Below are 20389 nucleotides of genomic sequence, written 5' to 3' on the forward strand. Positions count from 1 at the left end.
TCGGCAACACTGATGGCAACAGCAGTGGAGAGAGGGGGGGGGGGCTGCTCCAGCGCAGTAGTGAGCCAGGAGGAGCGCCCCTGCACCAGCAGGACCGGGGAACATCAGCGGTCGGGAGCCGCAGGCCCAGAGCTGCAGGAGTGGAGCAGTATGGGCAGGTCAGTGGAGAGGAGCGAGAGACCAGAGAGGAGGATGAGGAGCGACAGAAGGAGTATAGGGGGGGACAGCGAGAGGCTGGTCCAGGATGGGTCACTAACCCAATTCTCTTGAGTTCCAGCGGAGTGGCTGTGCGTGCAGCAGAGAGGCGGCAGTACGTGGAGGAACCGGCGGGACCAAGAGGAGCATGGACGGATGCAGCGACGGGACGACTGGAAGACGGATCGGCAGCTGGTGGGCCCACAGCACCTATGCAGCCCGGTGAGTCACCATTAACACCAAATGTTTTTAATGTTGTTAGCCGGTCTGTGCCCGCGGGGGAAAATTAGGGGGAAGAGGTTTTAGCGGAGGTTTGGGGGGGGGCGCAAGTGGGCGAAAGCGATGTGAGGGCACTGATAGGCTGTATGTGGGAGTTTTTTGTGGAGACAGGAAATGGATCCCGCTTCGCTGCCTGTGTCGGCACATAATACGCCGGCGAGCGCGTCGTCCGGTCGTGAGGACTCAGGGTTAAGAGGCTCCGCCGGAGGGACTGGGGGAGAACAGGCTGGGGGAATTTGGGGGTGTCGGCTTAGGGCCGTCGCCGGTAGCGGCATGGACTAGTTCGGTGCCAGCTTCATCCAGCAGGTTAAGCACTCTGGAGGGAAGTGCGGCAGGTGTAGAGGAGTCAGCATCAGGGGTGACAGTGGCGGTGCAAACTGAGAAAGAGGGGGATGCGGTAAGGTTAGACGATAGGGCAAAAGGCGAAGTTTACGTCTGTTTCGAGGGGCCCCTGGGGGCCCACTTAAAAAAGGAAGTAGGGGGAAAAAATATGGAGGGACTAGTATATTGAGATATTCTCCCTTCTGCCTTTGGAAAAGTTTAACTTAGACAAAGGCAAGAGATCGGAGTTTAAGAAAGAGGAGGAGGAAAAGCGTAGGTGGCGTCTGATTCCTCAGACGTTTACCAATTGGTTACAGGCGTTCGCCATTTTAGCGAGTGTAATTGGGAAAAAGGCGCCGGAAAACTGTTCCGGCCTGTTTTGTTATTTAGACTCCATCGGTGAGGCGTACCGGGTGTACGGGGGCCAAACTTGGCTCCGGTATGATGAGCTATTTAGACAGCGGAAAGCGGTAAGGCCTTCGATTCGATGGGATCAGAAGGACATTGGTTTATGGTTAAGGGTTATGGCATCAGTGCATTTCGGGCAGTCCTTTCATGGGGGAGCCGGGCCATCCGGCCCGGCCTCTACCAGTCACGGAGGAAGTCAAAGTGGACAGTCAGGGGGTAACAAGTTGGGTTTGTTCAATGAGGGCCAATGCAAATTCGGAGCGGGATGCAGGTTCAAGCACATCTGCTCCCATTGCAGTGCAGGGTCCCACGGAGCATCAAAATGCTTCAAAAAAGGAAAGGGAAAGTCCAAGGGGGGGGGGGGGGGGGTTGGAAAAAGGGATGACGCCGGTGAGTCTAGCACGGATGGTCCCGTACCTAAATAGGTACCAGGACAAAGAAAAGGCTAAGCTCTTATTGGAAGGGTTTCGGGACGGATTTCACATTCCGCCTCCGATGCATAGGGTTCCTTTCTCTACAAAGAATTTGCTGTCGGCAATAAAAAATCCAACAGTGGTATCGGAAAAGTTAGAAAAAGAAATGAGTCTAGGAAGAATGGCAGCCCCTTTTTAGGAGCCTCCTTTGCCAGACTTTGTGGTGTCTCCTTTGGGCGTAGTCCCAAAAAAGGAACCGAACAAGTTTCGGTTAATTCACCACCTTTCTTATCCAAAGGGGTCGTCCATAAACGATGGAATAGACCCTGAACTCTGTTCGGTAGTTTACACCTCGTTTGACGGGGCGGTTCGTTGGGTTAGGAAGTACGGAAAAGGGGCATTGCTAGCAAAGGCTGACATTGAGTCGGCATTTCGGCTATTGCCAGTGGCGCCCGATAGCATCCGACTATTGGGTTGTTTTTGGGAGGGGAAGTTTTTGCTGATGTTTGCTGGTGTTTGCCAATGGGATGCTCCATCTCTGGTGCAGATTTTGAAGCCTTCAGCATGTTTTTTGAATGGGTAGTGAGGGACACTGCAGGTGTGCAGTCAGTCATTCACTACCTTGATGATTTCCTGTGTATTGGGCCAGGGGAGTCGCCAATATGCGCGACTTTGTTGGGAACATTACAGTGGGTTGCTCATCGTTTCGGGGTGCCATTAGCCCCCGATAAGACAGATGGTCCCACAACTTGTCTTCAATTTTTGGGCATCACCTTTGACACTGAGGCAATGGTATATCAGTTGCCAGAAGAGAAGTTGCAGGATTTGAAGAGCGAGGTTGTGAGAGCAAGGGGTTTGCGGAAAATAACCCCTTAAGTGGTTACAGTCCTTAATGGGCAAGCTAAATTTTGCCTGCAGGATTATGCCTATGGGACAAATTTTGTCATAAAATGGCGTCCAGTACAGCGGGGGTCCGGGCCCCGCATCACTTCATAAGGCTGGAAAAAAGGATCAAAGGGAACTTAGCAGTTTGGTCGTCAATTTTGGAGAAATATAATGAAAGGTCCATTATTATGGCGGAGGTATGTGAAAACGTCGACTGTGATCTTTTCACAGATGCGGCGGGGAGCGTGGGTTTTGGCGCTTATTGCCAAGGCCAATGGTGTGTGGGGGTGTGGCCAGAGAGCTGGAAGATGGAGGGTCTGACAAAAAATTTGGTTCTTTTAGAACTATTTCCAATTGTGGTGGCCATCACGCTATGAGGATCTCGCCTTCAAAACAAGAAGGTGAGATTGCATTGCGACAATAAGGGGGGGGTTTGGTCATTAATTCTCTGACGGCATCGTCACCCCCAGTTGTTAATTTACTGCGACACTTGGTATTGGAAAGTGTGCGTTTAAATATTTGGATAAGGGCAGTGCACGTGTCGGGAGTAAATAATTCAATCGCGGATGCTCTCTCTCGGTTTCAGTGGGAGCGATTCAGGATGTTGGCCCCGGAAGCCGAAGAACAGGGGAAGACATGCCTGCCTCAGCTGTGGAATGTGGGAAGAGAGCAGTGCAGCACCTGATTGAGAGGTCACTGGCTCAGGGTACGAGGGTTGCCTATTGGGCGGCATGGCAGGAGTAGGTCAATTGGCTGGGAAAGAATAGGGCAGGAGAATCAGAGGAGGACAGGGTAGGGGCACTGCTTAGTTGGGTGGTGAAGGCGGAACAGGATGGAGTTTCGGCGTCGCGTCTTAATCGGTTTATGGCGGGTATAGCTTTTGGTTGCAAGTTAAGGGGTTTGGGGGATGTAACAGACAATTTGTTAGTTAAGCAGGCGATTAAGGGAAGGCGGATTCTCGTAGACCAATATCTTTTGAGTTGTTAGAAGAAATAGGGAACGCGCTTGAACAGATTTGCGGCAGTGAATTTGAGAAGTTATTATTTAAGTTGGTTTTTCGCTAGCCTTTTTTGGGGCGTTACGGGTAGGAGAGGTAGTCTCTCCCAGTAAGGAAGTTGGTGGTGGTCTACGGGAAGAAGATGTTAGGTTGGTTAGGGGACAGTTAGAGGTGATTATTTACCGTTCAAAAACAGATCAGGCGGGCCGAGGACAGATTGTTAAGTGGGGAGGGTGAGAGGGGCAGTAATGTGCCCGGCCTCTACGTGGGAAAATTATAGCAGAGTGGCGAGAGAGAGAGAGCAGGCCCACTACTTCAGCATGAGAACGGGCAGTTCTTGTCATGTTTTCAGTTTGCAGCGGTCTTTAAGAACGCGCTGGTAAGGTTGGGAATAGATGACTCCCAATTTGGCACGCACTCCTTTAGAGTGGGGGTTGCTACTGAAGCGTCTGTTCGGGGGTTGTCAGGTGAGGCAGTTGTTATTTTATTGCAGGTCAACAATCGGCGCTAATTTGGATAATGGGGCACTCTTATGTGTACTGGGGAGCAGAAAGAGCTAATATCAGGCGGAATAGGAAACAGTTGAGGCTTTCAAGGGCTGAGGCGATTTTACGATTGATGGGGGTAAGGGGGTTGTCGTGGCGTCAGATTCTACAAGAATTTGAGAGGATGGTAGTTTTGGACAGGGTCCCGGATATTTTTGTCATCCATGCCGGGGGAAATGATTTGGGTAAAAGGCCTTTTAGGGACCTGTCCCGAGATATCAGATACGATATCTTAAGATTGTTAGAGTCACACCGTAGAATGATTGTTGTCTGGTCAGAGATAGTTCCGAGAAAAATTTGGAAATTTGTGCGGTCTGCGAAGGGTCTAGATAAGGCGAGAATAAAGCTCAATAGAGAGGTCTCGCGCTTTGTTATAAGAAATGGGGGGGTAGCGGTGCGACATGTGGATCTAGAGGCTTGCACAGGAAATTACTGGAGGGAAGATGGTGTCCATCTAAATGATATTGGCCTCGATTTATGGTTGGAAGCGGTGCAGGAAGGTAGAGAGCGCGCCTTAGTTTTGTGGAGGGCGGCGCAGGCTTGAGGTGTCAAGCCGTGCTGGCTGTGGCGGGTAGAGAGGGGTCCTTGGAGTCAACGGAAAGGGGAGGTGGGGGAGGGGAAGCAGGCGCGGGATAGTACTTTCCCCCCACTTCCCCCCCCATTGGTTCAGTTTAAGTAGTAGGAGGTCTGTCGCCTCTTGTTTTGACAGGGGGGTTCCCTGCAAACTTGGTTAATGTGGCTAGCCGGTTTGGCTAGATAGCCCGGGGTCGGGAGGTAGGCGACCCGAGGTGAAGTGGCGAGTCTCCCGAGTCAGGTGTTTAGAGACGGGAGGCATGGTTGTGGAAAAATAGGGTCTCCTGAGTCGGGCCTTAGGAGACAAGAGACAGTTACACCTATTTGTTCCCGGGTGGTTGAGGCGACAGATAGTTTGTCTTTTGGGGCTCCAAGGATCTCTCTAAATAGTTTAGAGTAAAAAGGTTTTAAAAAGTGTATTTATGTTCTACTTGTTATGTTTATAATAAATTGGCTACTGTGGCCAAAAACTTATCCAAAAGCTGAAGTTGTCAGTGGTTATTATAGTTAAGGCAGGTGGGGGTTTGTAGCAAGGGGAGGGCCATAGCGGACGACTCCATTATACCAGGTCATGATAGCAGCAGGAAAGGAGTGTGCTGAATTAATGGGGAAAGTGACTTGTTCATTGACGTGATTATGGTAGTGAGGACAGGGATGCATGTTACAAATGTCAGTTAAAACATGGAAATGATAGCAGCAGGTAAGCTGAGACCTCTAAACTCACATAATGAAGGACATGGATTCAAGTAGCTAGCCAAGGACAGAAATTGGGACTGCGCTGCAGTTTCCTGCATGGCCTTGTGACTGGGAGCGCTGCTATACAAGAAAAGAACATTGAAGGAGATGCAATGGCAGCACTGCATTCCCCTCATTCTCAAGATCGGTGAGCATCTCATAGATTGAATTCCCATCGATGATAAAATGATTTCAGATCCTAGTGATATACAATACCATCACTTTATGAGCTATGAAAAAAACCCTATACCAAAGTGATGCTTCTTTTAGGCCTAATGCCCACGGCGGGATTTCTGCTGCGTTTCACGCGGCAAAAATCCGCAGCGTTGTGCCGCAGCTATTAGGTTCTATTGAACCTAATAGCTTAATGTTCATGCTGCGGAATTCTACTGTGGTAGAATTCCGCAGCGTGAAAGAGACTGCGGCATGCTCTAATTGCCGCAGGAGTACTTGCGGCCGGCTTCCATTGTAGTCACTGAAAGCCATCCGTAACGCTATACTTCCGCTGTAGCACAGTGGACGTATCGCATGATTACTTGTTCCTGCCCACCATGTCATCCCGTACTGCCAGTGCGTCACGTGCTGTATTGCGCATGCACGCTGGCTTGCCAGGCGGTACGCGCACAGCGGATCTGAAGAGGTGAGTATGGGGTCTTTGGGGGGTGCCACGATGGACTCCACTGCGATATTCAGCTGGCGGAGTCCGTCAGGGCTGTTGGCATGAGGCCTTAATTGGTACTTCATCTAAAACTGCAACCATCTGGATTAATCACTGAGTTAACGTGGACACAAAAGTAATCTTACATCATTATGAAATAGTATATGTAGGTATAGGTTTATGTCAACTGTTACTTTAATTCCCTCTTACACAGTCATACTCATGTTCTTCAGCTTCTTATTAGATCTGCACAAAGTATAAGCTGAACCCATGCCAAGTCTTGATATTTCCCAAGAACTACTAATATCAGTGACCCATCGATCATGAATACTAATACATAGTAACATAGTATGTTAAGCTGAAGGGAGACAATGTCCATCTAGTTCACCCTGTTTCCATCACCCCTTGTTGATCCAGAGGAAGGCAAAAAAAAACCAATGAGGCAGAAGCCAATTTAGCCCATTTGGGGGAAAAGAATCCTTCCCAACTCCATAATGGCAGTCAGAATAATCCCTGGATCAACGTTTTGAAAATTCCTACCTGACTCCAAGACAACAACCCCGCTGGTTATTTAATGTCTATATCCTGTAATATCATAGCGCTCTGAGGTTCTCAAACTCTCTTAGTCTTTCACATGATTGTCTTCTCCTCCGTTGACCACATATAATAAAACTCAATTTAAGCCTATGCCAAGATCAAAGCTCTACTCCACAGTCCACTAAACTTATGTCCATCCAACCTAACATGGACAATGAAGAATAGTCATTTCTGCCATGCTTTCCATTACCTGCTGATAGTCTTGGTCTTGTGCGTGGAGTTTGCATTTCTTGCCGGGCATGAGGAAGCATGTGATATCTCTTTGCCTCATTGACTAAATCCCGGCAAGCCTCTGATGACTTTATCAGCTCCTCATTGTCAACAACATTGAGCAGATAGCTTGGATGGATGAAGGGAAGGCGGACGACGGCCAACAATTCAGCAGAATGCTGCAAAAGAAGATTCCACAGAACATGTTCAGTGTCAAACTTTATCTGAGATAGCAGCTCCTCTCCTCTTTTCGTCCTGCAACAAAGGGTCTGTTACGGTACAAAGGACTTGGAATTGAATGGTCTCGGGATGTATGAACTGCACAGCAGGTTTACTAACATGTATTCAAAGAGGATGGGATCTTATGTCATCCACATTACAAGTACAAATACATTCAGCTTTAACAAAAGGTTCAATGAAAAACTGCAAGCAGATAGGAACTGGATGTGTCGCCTGTGATCTAGAGGGAAGGCGGAAAGGAACAGAAATTTTGGTGGTCAAAGGTGGACTGTTGTTTAACATTTCCAAGACTTTTTTTTAATGCAAATGAGGAGGTAAAAAATGTATTTCAAAGGGGCTGACACAACAATATGTAAGGAAATATATCTGTACGCTCTTCAGAGCCAAAGACTAACTTGATGATGGAAGGAAATGGAAATAAGATTTCAGGCCTAATCTTACTTTTCACCACTCAGTATTTATATACATATATATTACATTAGATAGGTAGCTAGTTTACATGGAACCATCATTGTTCAATTTAGCACTGGAATGAATATGCTGCCCATGCAATACAAGGGCATGCTGAGTTCCACAGGGAAGAGATACTGTTTGGAGCAAGAAACAATAATTTTCCCTATAGCACCTCCACAGGGGAAATTAGGTATTACACATTTCTCATTGAAGTCAATATGCAGTTTGTGAAATGCAAAGACATGATGGATCCTACAGAGCTTATAACTGTTTGTAGCTTATGGAAGACCCATCTATTAACCTAATATGGTATTTGAAAATGTTTTTTTCTAAGTCAGATAGCCCCTGTCTGTGGAGTAGCTGAAAGAGGTAAGACATATGCCCCAAATGCCAGGAGTAGCACCAACATTCTTTCTAGGACATGGTATTTAGACACAGGGCTACTAACTTTACACCACCTAATGGTTGGCTTGGTTTGCGTCCACTTTGCTGCTAAGCTACCCCTCTTTTAAGCCAAAACATGTTCTCTTGTCGAACGCGGATGTAGAAAATGTCTAAAACACTTAATAAATGTAGTGTAAGGCATGTATATCAGATGTTTTGGCACATTTGACTTAATAAATATCCCCCATTTTACCTTACAGTCTGATTATCCTCATGCAGATCTTGGCAGTACATTTTTGGTCAACCTGTCATTTCTGGTCAACCGAGCCAACCTGCGAATCCAACCAAAGACGCCAGGGCTATACAACTCAGCTGGACCAATATGCCCCCCAAGGGGGAAGGGGAATCAGCAGGAGTCCAATGACCCGAGCAAACATTAATGGTTATTAATGAGATCTCTGTACGGTATCCAACCCTCCAACCAAACTGTAGAGAGATTTCATATGCGGGACGGGAGGCGGGATGTTTAATATATTGGAACAGAGGTAAAACAGAGTGGCTCATATACAGTCAAATTATGGGGTTACTTAAGTCAATCCAATTAATCAACAAGCCTGATTCACAGCAAATAAACAGCCATATCAAACTTCTGCACTAAGTTTTTCTTGATATTTCCTGCTCTAGTTTATTATTCCGCACAATCCCCTTAGTATCCAATTGAACAATAATAGCTACAACAAGATGCAAATTAATCTAATTTCGCAGGCAGAACCATTATAACAAGGACGCGTTTCTTGAAAAGGAGAATATTCTCTCTATTCAGAATGCACTTCTATAACCCTCGGGAGCATATGGCAATCTCCAAGGCTTATTTTGTAATAAAGAGACACAGATAACCTTTGGATCGGGGAGGCTGTCTATTCCACTACATTGTAAAAGTTGGAAAAAAATATCAGCCAGTCACAAAGACATTGTAAAGTGTTGTGAGGTGAATGCAAATCTGTATGGCAAGCCATAAAACAGTTCACTTATACATGAATGGAACTCAAGCAGACAGACTATAAGGGTTTTCTATATATTTGTCCGTATAAGGGACATTGATGCACAGTTCTTAAAGGGAATGTATCATCAGGAAATTACCTGTTTATTATATAAATTACATTTTACAGAATTTTGGGTGATTTTTTTATTTTTGGTCTGAATCTATATTTTCAAAAAAATGCTAAAATGTGGTAAATGTGCATTTGTCAAATTTACCACAGAACCTAAAACCCCATTTACACTGATAGTTTGAGTAACAGTTTTGAGCAATCATTTTTGCATAGTCTATAGTAGCTAAGTAGCTACTAGAGAGCAATGCGGGCGGAGCGGGACACCGCTGCTATCGCTCGGCAAACACTACAGCTGTTCTGCATAAGCAAACAGCTGTATTGTTCTCCACGATTGCAGCTCGCGTCCCACTGTGAACTACCAGTGGGACACTAGCTGAACGAATCTTATTAGCGCTGCCGACTGTGATAACAGCCTGAATCGCTGATAAGAGTTCATCGCTCAGTTCAAGAAAACTAGAATTGAATGATGAACGACTCGTGCACAAAAACTGCACGATGTCTGTGCATTTAGACCCAACGATCCTCGCTCAAAAGATGGCTTTGAGCGATTTTTGAGCGAGAATTGTTGGATCTAAATGGGCCTTAATACTATTCTGTCACTTCCTGAGCTGAAGAGAAAACTTTTCAGCAGTCATCACACTGACATCACAGGCAGGATTAAACTAGAGGTAACACTTATATGTAGGTATAAGGAGTGACTATATTCTCCCCTCCCTGCAGGTCTAGATTAGTCTCCCATACAAGTCAATAGGTCAGCTCCTGTCCATTGTGTGAATAGCCCGTGAGACTGCCATAAAGCATCTCTCTAAATGCTGTTGAATGCAGCTCAGGCAAGATGGCCGCCCCCATAGTCATGTAGAGACAGCAGAATAAAAAATTCTACAATCAGAAAATAAAAACAGATTAGAAAAATTGAAAATATTTCTCTCTCTGGTTGTAATTAGTAAAAAAAATATAGAGGTGATACATTCCCTTTAAAGGGGACTCTTCACAAATACAAACAATCTGTGATTCCGCAAGGGTTGTAGAGAGCCCTAGTACATTTGTAAAGAAGGGGTTGTCTATTTTGGAAAATGCCTTTTAGTTAGTCAATTAGACACATTAGCATCCCCAATTGATGGACACTTCTAGGCCCTGTCTCAAATCTGCTGAGAACACCCACAAAACATTTTTATGCAAATTTGCACAGTAACCACTTCTTTTGTAACCCCTTCTGTAGGACAATCCAATAAAAATGGGGCAGTTGGGAGGCTACAGGGACCACTGGGGATCAGCTTTAATTTCTGCTGGAACCTAGCAAGAAGTGTTCATTTTCCCTACAGTGCCTCCACAGGGGAAATTAAGTATTACAAATTCCTCATTGAAATCAGTATAATGTTTAGGTAATGCAAGGACATGCTGGGTTCTGTAAAGGAAGGGATGCCATTTTTAGCTTATGGAAGAGATCTCTAATAAAGGGGTTGCTCAGTTGGAAACTATTGATAAGGTGTGATTAAGATAGGTCATGAATAGCAGATCAGTGGGGCTCCTGCTAATCATCTGTTTGTGGGACTTGTGTGCTTGTGCACTCAGCTGATTTCTACAGGAAACAGACAGCCCTGTTCCCACTACTGTGGCCAGGCCTGGTATTACAGGCCAAGTTTCTATTCACTTCAATGCCAGGCCAAGTGCAAGACCCCCATAGATCTAGTAATGATGGCCTATCCTGCGGATAGGCCACCACTGGTTTACAACCAGGCAACCTATTTAATTCAGATTTCTGTAATAGGGGATTCGCAAGTGTTTTTTGTAAGCCAGATAGCCTCTTTCTCTGGAGTAGCTCGAATGGGTGGTGGCGAGGCATATGCCCTAGATGCCAGAAATAGCACCAATAAGTCACTCTTCCTTAGACAGACTATCTGGATGCAGGACTAGTAAGGGTTATAAATATTGCAAAACCATTTAATATAGTGGTGCCCACTAAATAGCCTACAAGGAACCATAGTGGAGCAGCAAACATGATGACTCTTTGACTATCATCCCTCTAAGAGTTGACTATTGGCCAAACGAGATCACATGACGTGCTCTATTTTTTAAGGGTCCTAGAGGCTATCGGATGATCCCGCCACTTCCGTCAATTATCCTATGCTCCTTGCCATCGGTTATATCGAGACGTTTTCTTATATATCAAAATAGTCATGTAAAGCTGAAACATATTGGAAGGTATAAAAAAAAAACATAGAGCAGAAGGAAAGTTAAATATCACCACTGCGGTTTTTAGAAAATCTCCATTTATCTAACTCCTCCGACAGCAGCGTTCATTTTTAAGAAGGATGAGGGGAGCGCTGGCTATATAAATAACATCTGCCATTGACTATAAAAAGTAATTGCAACCTACAGTCATTGATTAATAAATGCTACATATAGGAAGTGACATTTGGCCAGCAGTAAGGGGAATGTCAATATCACAAGCCGTATCTGTCCATCAATGGATGTGGAGTACCTTCCCAGTCTCAGGATGTCCATGTTCATTAGTAGACCTCATATGTCATATGCATTTATCACCTGGCTGTAATACTGGTGTTTCTAACATCAGGGCCGGTAATACAGGTTGTAAGATATCTACTTGGCTCCATAGCAGGGGTGTAACTATAGGGGGTGCAGGGGATGCGGTCGCACCTGGGCCCAGGAGCCTTAGGGAACCCATAAGGCCTCTCTTCTCCATATTGGGAGCCCAGTACTATGAAAAAAGCATTATAGTTAGGGGCCCTGTTACAGATTTTTCACCGGAGCCCAGAAGCTTCAAGTTATGCCTCTGCTCCATAGCCTTATACCAACCAATAGTTAAAGGGGATTCTCACCAAAAACAAAAAATGGACCCTATATCAGTAAATCAGAAGTTACAGCAACAGTCCAGTTTTTTTTTAATTTAAGGGGTATTCCCATCTCAGACTTTCCACAGAATATTCCATAAAAGTCTAATAGGTGATGGTCCTACCTCTGGTACCTATCTTTAGTTAGCACCCCCACTGCCCCAGCTACCCTAAATGCAGTGGTTGAAGGAAGACAGAAATAGCAGAGTACCTTGTGTTATATTGTTTCCATAACCCCCATAGAAGTTAATGGGAGTTGCACAAACAGCATACCTTAGAACAGCAAGCCACCCTGTTTCTGTGACTTGGGAGTTGCGGAAACAGAGTATAGCACAGTCCTACACTGTTTGCACAACTGCCATTGACATCTATGGATGTTATGTAAACAGCATCGCATGGTGGAAGTGGGTGTTTACGTCATCTTGGCCATCTCTTAATCATCGGTATTCGCATCTCAGCTAGCTTTGGCCAAAATGGGAACTCTTTAATATTTTTTTATTCGTGGAGGCTATTTTGGCAGCCATTTTCACAAATGTGTGTACAAGAAGTTCAGGCATATTGGTTGTCCCCTTTAACTTATCTCCGTAGCTCTTGGCAGCTAAGTGAGAACCAATATGCCGGCACTTCGTGTTTTGCTTGGCAAGAATGACCACTAGCGGAAAAAATGCCGACATCTCTGTAAGTACAGAAAGACTTCAGGATTATATGAACTTGGTTAAGTTTATTGGCTACAAAGGCAAGAAGAAATATGAATACAGCTCTGGAGCAAACCTGCCAATATTTGAATCCTCATTTGCATGACATTTTCAAGTGGCCTCCTGGTTTTGGGACAAAATTCTGTTTTGGGACTAGAGGAGGTGTACATTATTTGCAGTTGTTGGCCCATTCAATCTTTAGACTTTATGATCCCCACATGGTTTTGGTAGTGTTAGACTGCTAATGCACTATGCCTACTCTGATTGGCTAGAGCTGCTCATGTGATCAGCATCGGCTAACAAGAGAGCAGCGTACAGTGTGTATTAGGTAGATAGTTTCAGCTATCTTCAACGGCTGATGAACAGGGCCGGAAACTGGCAGATTCAAGGAGCGACAGACAACAACTGCAGGTAATGCACCCCCCTCTTGTCCTAGAACAGAATGTGTCCAAAAACTGGAAGGACACGTTAAGCTTTGTCCTGACCTAGCCACAGAACTATTACTAGTGACTAGAGATGGGCGAGCGGACTCGTTAAGGCAAAATACTCGAGCGAGTATTGCCATTTTTGAGTACATGCCCGTTCGTGCCAAAAGATTCGGGGGCTGGCGGGGGAGAGCAGGGAGGAACGGGGGGGGGGAGAGATCTCTCTCTCTCCCTCTCCCCCCGCACCCCCATGCTCACTCCCACAACTCACCGCTCACCCCCGCCGGCATGTACTCGAAAATGGCAATACTCGCTCGAGTATTTTGCCTTAACGAGGACGCTCGCTCATCTTTACTAGTGACCCACCGTATGGTCCATTTACATAAACCACATCACGCTGAAGTTCATGAAACAATCCTGGGAAAAGTGAGATGGTTGGAGGTATATAGATGATGCAAAATTATAATCATAATGTAAAAGGGAGGAAAAATTTTTTTTTATTACAAATTCAATCGGTCCAAAAATTAATGTTTTCGGGTTTTTTGCAGTAAATTTATATAGAAAAACCAACGAATTTGACATTTGCCATTGAGTTCTGATTATCTACCCAACACGTCTCAAGGGTCATTGCCGTAATCTGCAGTTGACTGGGGAAGCCGGAGGGGAGGCAAGGGTTACTCAAACAAACTGTGAATATCCGTCCTAAACTGAAAAGAGCAGCTTGTTCTCGATGAGATATTCACACCATACGCTGCAAATGGGATCATTTTCCTTCCACACATTTAAACACCTTCAGGGCAAAAGTTGTCATGCTGTTTAAATGTTTCTTAAAAGCGAAGCCATATCTGCATGTCAGGCTGACCTTTTAATACTACGAGCTACTGGCACAAAAAAAAAAATAGCTGCAAAATGGCCGTCATTTCGAATATAGCAACGAGCATGATGGGTCATTTTAACGCAGCAGCAAGTGTTGGAACAGACCTTTATTTAAGACTCAGTTCCCTACTCAGAATCTGTATCTAAATCCTCAGATCATGGCAAAGTAGCTCGGCACTAGAGATGAGTGAATATACTCGTTTCGAGTAATTACTCGATCGAGCACCGCGATTTTCGAGTACTTCCGTACTCGGGTGAAAAGATTCGGGGGGCGCCGGGGGGCGGGGGTAGCAGCGAGGAACAGGGGGGAGCCCTTTCTCTCTCCCTCTCCCCCCCCCCACTCCCCGCTGCAACCCCCCACTCACCCGAATCTTTTCGCCTGAGTACAAAAAGCGCTCGGGCGAAAAAGGGGTGTGGCCGAGTAGGTTCGCTCATCTCTACTTGGCACCTATCACATGCCTGCTGGACCCGCTAGCTATACCCTGGATAAAGCCCACTAGCAAGCTCGTAACTATAACAGGTCACACTTCGTCCCTGATGGAGAATGAAAGACCCTGCATGCTTAAGATGACACCGGTTTGCATTGGGGTCCAGGAGACTCAAGGTATGCCTCTGGCCACTGCCGTCAGCTACAAATCTCATAGCTCCCAACATCTACATCCCCATTCACAGGACACTTTATGCCCCATCCTTAATCCACCTTAGAACGCCCATAAAACATACCAGGAACTCCCAGTTTTATGCTAAGTTGCATAAGCTCTGCTTACTTTGAAGGAAAAAACGGGATGTTCGGAGGTTCCGCTATGAAGGTCCCCATCCACTCCCATTGCTACATCACTGCTCAGGGAGGGTGCCACGATCTGTCTGTATACTTGCACATTGGCACATTGCCTCAGACTGCCTGGAAAACCCCTTTGAGGATGCTCTTTTGTGTATATATGTGTTCTTTTCAGATGTATATGTTATACCAGCCTGATGAAGAGGCCTAAGGAGTCTCGAAGGCTCGCATGGTTAACATCATCACTTTTTTTTGTGCGATTTTCACAGTTTTTATACTTGTTTATGATTTTTTAGCACAAATTCAAACATTTTAAATCCAATTTTTACACATGTACAAAAAAAAAGAATAATGGGTTCTGCACACGTTTTTCTAAGGCTGCCATGATTACATGCGATCACAGTTGTATCAAACAAGTACAATCTGTTTCTTTAAATGCACCATGAACTTGAACAGGCAATTTTCACCCAGAAATCACAACAAAATAGAACATACTGCAATCGGAAGGTTGCGATTTTTGGGTGATACCGCGTGAAATACGGTCGTGTAAATAAGGCCTGAAGGTTTCCAATAGGCTTACTATATAAATTCCTCATGATTTTCAAGTTCTCTACTTGGAACGCATCTAGCTCTATTTCTCTGCGTATGATACAAGGGCTGTGTATCACACATGTGCAATACATTGCGTATGGGCAGCATTTCTATACAAATCCCTGCTCTCAGCAGAGAGGGGAATTAAAAAAAAAAAGAACTTAAAAATCACTGCGCATGTGCGTGACGTGTGATTAATGGGCATGCGCAGTGCCATACTCAGCCTGTATGCGGTCTCTGCCAGAAAGTATGGGCTGTAATGTGTAAGACGCTGCCGGAAACCCGTGGTGCTTTTCTCATACGGCTGTGGGCATGAGCCCTAAATAAACTCACTGAAAACAATGCGGTCTGCTTCAGGGCGAGGTTTGTGCATTTTGCAGCGCGGGAAACTCGCCAGGAGTCACATGACTGACAGCCATTACAATGCATGGATCTGTCCATGGGCTATACCATTCTACAGTGCAGATAGGGGCCATAAAAAAGGAAAGAGAGCAGAATTTTAAATCGATGTATATTGGAAAATTGTGTGATGATCTACTCTGTAAATAACTAAATAAAAACTTTAGAAAGTGGTAGACTGAACAAACCCTTTAACACCGCAGGACGTACGTTTCCATCCTGGTAGGGATGTAGTTAACGCAACAGGACGCAAACTTACGTCTTGTGGATGGCAAAGGCTCAGAAGTGAGCCTGCGCCATCCCACAGCGGGAGCCAGCAGTGACTGACAGCCGGCTTCCCGCTGCAACAGCGAGGATGGATCGGTGTGAACACTGTTTCCTGCTGTTAATCCCTTACATGCCACAATCAATGTGGATCATGGCATGTAAAGGATTGACAGAGGGAGTGTGCTCCCTCTCTGACATCATTGGCCTTCCGCTGTGTAATCATGGAGAGCTGATGGGTTGCCATGGCAACTGGGTGCCATTGTCTAGGCCTGTCATGGCCTGTGATCACTGTTGTGAGCAATAATGCATTGCAGTACGTAAGCGCCCATAAAACATACCAATGCGTTACAATGCCTTACAATGCGATAACAATGCGTTATCATAGCAATCTGGTTCAAATTCCCTACAGAGACAAAATAATGTAAAAAAATAAATAAAAGTAGTGTAAAAAACATAGAAGATCCATTTTTTGCACTTTCACCTTTGTAAAAAAAAATAAAACATAAAAAAAAAAAATCCACATATTGGTGTCCTTGTAACTGTAACAACCCATACAATAAATTGAACACACTATTAGTTTTGCACAGCAAAAAACGTACAAAAAAATCTAAAAAACAATGGCAAAATGCTAATTTTGTTCATTTTGCCTCCCAGATAAAACACAATAAGGGCTTATTCCAATGTGTGTATATGGGCCGGGTTTCCTCGCCCGGCCGACATATGCTGTCCCTCTCTGCAGGGGGAGGAGGCGGCTGTGTCCGGAGCAGAGCACTGAGCTCTCCCCCTCTTGCTACTATTTGCAATGGGAGGGGGCAGAACTTATTGGGAGCGCGAGGGGCGAAAGCTCAGTGCACTGCTCCCGGCCCGCCTCCTCCCCCTGCAGAGAGGGACAGCGTATATCAGCCAGCTGTAAAAACCTGGCCGATATACACACGTCGGAATAAGCCCTAAAAGTGATCAAAAAAGCTGTATTTGCCCCAAAATAGAACCAATAAAAACTATAGCTTGTCACGCAAAAAAAAAACAAGCCCCCACAGAGCTCCGTCCATGGCAAAATAAAATAGTTAGGGGACTTTGGAGGCAACGATGTAAGAAAAATAAACAATTTCTTAAAAAAAGGGTATTTTTGTGCAAACGTGGGAAAACCTAAAAAAAAAAATAATAATGTTGGTATCGTTGTAATTGTGTCAACCCGCAGGAAAAAATTATCATGTCATTTTATTCTGCATGATGAATACTGTACAAAATAAAATTGTCTGAATTGATGCGTTTTCTCTTCCCGCCATCCCCCAAAAATCCATTATATGGATACAAAAGTGATACCGATAAAAACTAGTTTTTTACGCAAAAAATTCAAACCATGTTGACGGCAAAATAAAAGATGTCGGCTTTTAAAACGTGGAGATGAAAATCCTCCTAAAAATCGTTGCGCCCTTATGGCCAAAATAGGCCGTGCCCTTAAGGGGTTAAGTAAAAGTACTTTGTGCGAGTGTTGCAAGAGCTTCTCCTGCCCATACTTAGCTGATCAGAACCTAATCTGGAGCCGTTCAATCTCCTGTAGCCTCCTGCCTTGAAGTGGTGGAGCCGGTGTGACACCGCAGATAGTTCTCCCCCAGATGCGGCATTACCTCCCTCCAATCTGCAGGAGAGAGATATCTCTGGCTGGCTAGCAAAGCAAGATTACAGTTCTAATACTTCCCCGCCATACCTTCCCTTGCTTTATTCCCAGCAAGAGCGCTGTAAAACAGCCTCCGCTGCAAGCTGGGAAATTAACCAAGCTTGTTGCCGCTATCTCCCCTTATTAGATTAGTAGGGAAATATAATTATATTTCTATATCGGCCGCTCCTCATGAGCCGCTACTGTAGCTCATTGTGGAAGCTAATAACAGTGAAGCGATCTAACTATCTCTTATACAATCCAGGCTATTAAATCTGTGTCTTTGCCTCTCGCTCCTCTAGTTCAAAATTACTCACACTGCAAAGTGTTAACCCATTCACAGCTTGTTATGGCGGGCAGGAGTCCTATAGAAAAACTACGTATTGATTACGGAGCAGAGGCTTATTAAAGGGTACTCGCCAGTCTGCGATAAGCAACCATCCACCCCTTAAAGGAAATGAGTCATCCAAAAATAACTGATTGTATAAATCACATTTTTACATTAATCATATTTTTAAGGCTTGATTTACACGAACGTATATCGGCTCGGTTTTCACGCCGAGCCGATATACGTCGTCTCTCTCTGTAGGGGGGGGAGACTGGAAGAGCCAGGAGCATGAACTGAGCTCCCGCCCCCTGTCTGCCTCCTCTCCACCACCTCTCCGCCCCTCGGCACTATCTGCAATTAGAGGGGGCGGGATGGGGCGAAGCTAAGTTTCAGGACTTAGCTCACCCCCGTCCCTCCCTCTCCCATTGCAAATAGTGGCGAGGGGCGGAGAGGGGGCGGGAGCTCAGTGCACTGCTCCCAGCTCTTCCAGCCTCCTCCCCCTGCAGAGAGGGACACCGTATATCAGCCGGCGTGAAAACCCGGCCAATATACGGTCGTCTGAATAAGCCTTTAAACAGATTTTCCAGTTTCAGTTTAATAAGGGTCCTTTCATACGGAATGAGAAATCGTTGGAACGAGTGAATGATGACAAAGTCGTTTGCTTTAAAATGCAATGAGTTTACTCCCGCAGATAATCGTTCACATTTTTTCGTCATTCACTGGTTCATTCTATCGTTGGTCTTTCAGAGAAGTGCGCCAGTGAAAGGGAACGACTGAATGAACGCTTCCTACACGTAACAGCTTGCAAACGACTGAATGATGAGTTTTATGTCTGCATAAAATAAACGATAAATGAATGAATTATCATTCGTCACTCAATTATTGGCCGTGTTTACACTAAATGTTTATTGTTTAGATTCGCATGATCCAACGATTCTTCAAATGGTAGTTGACCTGTGTGATAGTGCCCTAAGGCTTAAAGCGGTTGTTCGGTTACCAGGCATTGCCCCTATAGCTCCAACTGGGTAAAAACAACTTAAAGAACAGTACTTAACCCTCCTCTGCCGCAGGAACCCAGCATTGTAGCCACCATCCTCCCAGAGTTTGTTGTGGAAGATGATGTCAACGGAATTCACCTAATCGCTGCAGCCAATCGGAGGCTGCAAAGACTCCATTCCGAACGCCTAGCATCATGGGATGCCAGGAGAACAGATGACTTCCGATGACACCATCTTTCACAACAAACACTGGGAGGACAACAAGAATAAAATGCTGGAATTACACGGAAGAGGAGGGTGGGTGTGGGGTGGGGGTGTAGTACTGCTCAGTTACTTTATCATTAAGATTTAGGGGCAATGTTGTCTGATAAGTGGACAACCCCTCTAATCACCCTATAAATTAAGAATGTTATAATATAATTTGCGTTTCAATTTTTTTCAATTTTTAAGAATTTTTTTTATGTGTTTGCTGTCCGTCTCTCAGCTGAGAAGCAGATACAACTGCATCCAATCTAGACAATGCTCTGTGAGCTCAACACATCATTATCAGCTGATGGTTACAATGTATAAGTCTGGATTCCACAGCGCATTGTCTAGACTGGATACAATTGTATTCATTTTACAGCTGAAAGCAGGACTAGCTATGTATAATTTATCAGTCTGGAGTCCAGGCTGTTTAGCTCACACAGTATTGTTTAGATTGGATCGAACTAGAGTCTAGTCTGTTTAGCTCACAGAGCATTGACTAGACTGGATCCAACTGCATCCACTTTTCAGCTAAGAGTAGAACTAGCTGTGTACAATAAATCAGTGAGGAGTCTACTCTGTTTAGCTCACAGAGCATTGTCTAGACTGGATACAATTATATCCACATCTCTGCTGAGATTAGGACTAGCTGTGTACAATGTATCAGTCAGGAATCTGGTCTGTTAAACTCACATAGCATTGTCTAGATGGGATACAATTGTATCCACTTCTTAGCGCAGATGAAAATTAGATATGTGCAGGTTTACTGCCTCTGACTGTAAGTAAGAGCGTTCTCATTCATTCACAGCTAACACATATCTTGTAAATGGTGAGAAAATAGGCAGCATGGCACGCTGCCATGAATGAACAAAGGCTAATTGCAGCCTCCAGACAAAATACAGGCTCCCCTAATCCAGTTGTGGTTTTAACAATCAGCTTGGACATAGAGGGTGGGTGGTGGCATGTGCCCCCTGTGCCCTCCCTATATTTGCACCCTGTGTAGAACTCCGAAGTCACTATTATGTTTCTTAAAAACCCAATTGGAAGCCAGGCTTCATTATTTTGATTACATGGTAGGAGGACGACTATGGTGTGTATGAAGTACATACTTTGGTAAATGGGACTAGACAAGCAGAGCGTCATGGGATAACGTTCTCTGATGAAAGGCATGCAGATCAGTAGTTGAAGATATTCGGAACATTGACAGCTTTCATCCTGTGCTGTTGTTCTGGTGTATGTGTTATTGAGGAGCCAATGTACTACCAAACAACG

General features: G+C 45.1%; 1 protein-coding gene across 1 annotated transcript in view; it reads right to left on the reverse strand.

Annotated features, from left to right (window-relative positions):
• The window catches only part of KLHL29 (kelch like family member 29), an 853771-nt gene that overhangs the window by 90431 nt on the left and 742951 nt on the right, over window positions 1-20389 (reverse strand). Inside the window, exon 10 of the mRNA XM_066589171.1 lies at window positions 6797-6995. Within this exon, the coding sequence (XP_066445268.1) occupies window positions 6797-6995 (199 nt within the window). The remainder of the gene's footprint in view (window positions 1-6796; window positions 6996-20389) is intronic.

Source organism: Eleutherodactylus coqui, chromosome 1, assembly GCF_035609145.1.
Source record: "Eleutherodactylus coqui strain aEleCoq1 chromosome 1, aEleCoq1.hap1, whole genome shotgun sequence".
NCBI lineage: Eukaryota > Metazoa > Chordata > Amphibia > Anura > Eleutherodactylidae > Eleutherodactylus > Eleutherodactylus coqui.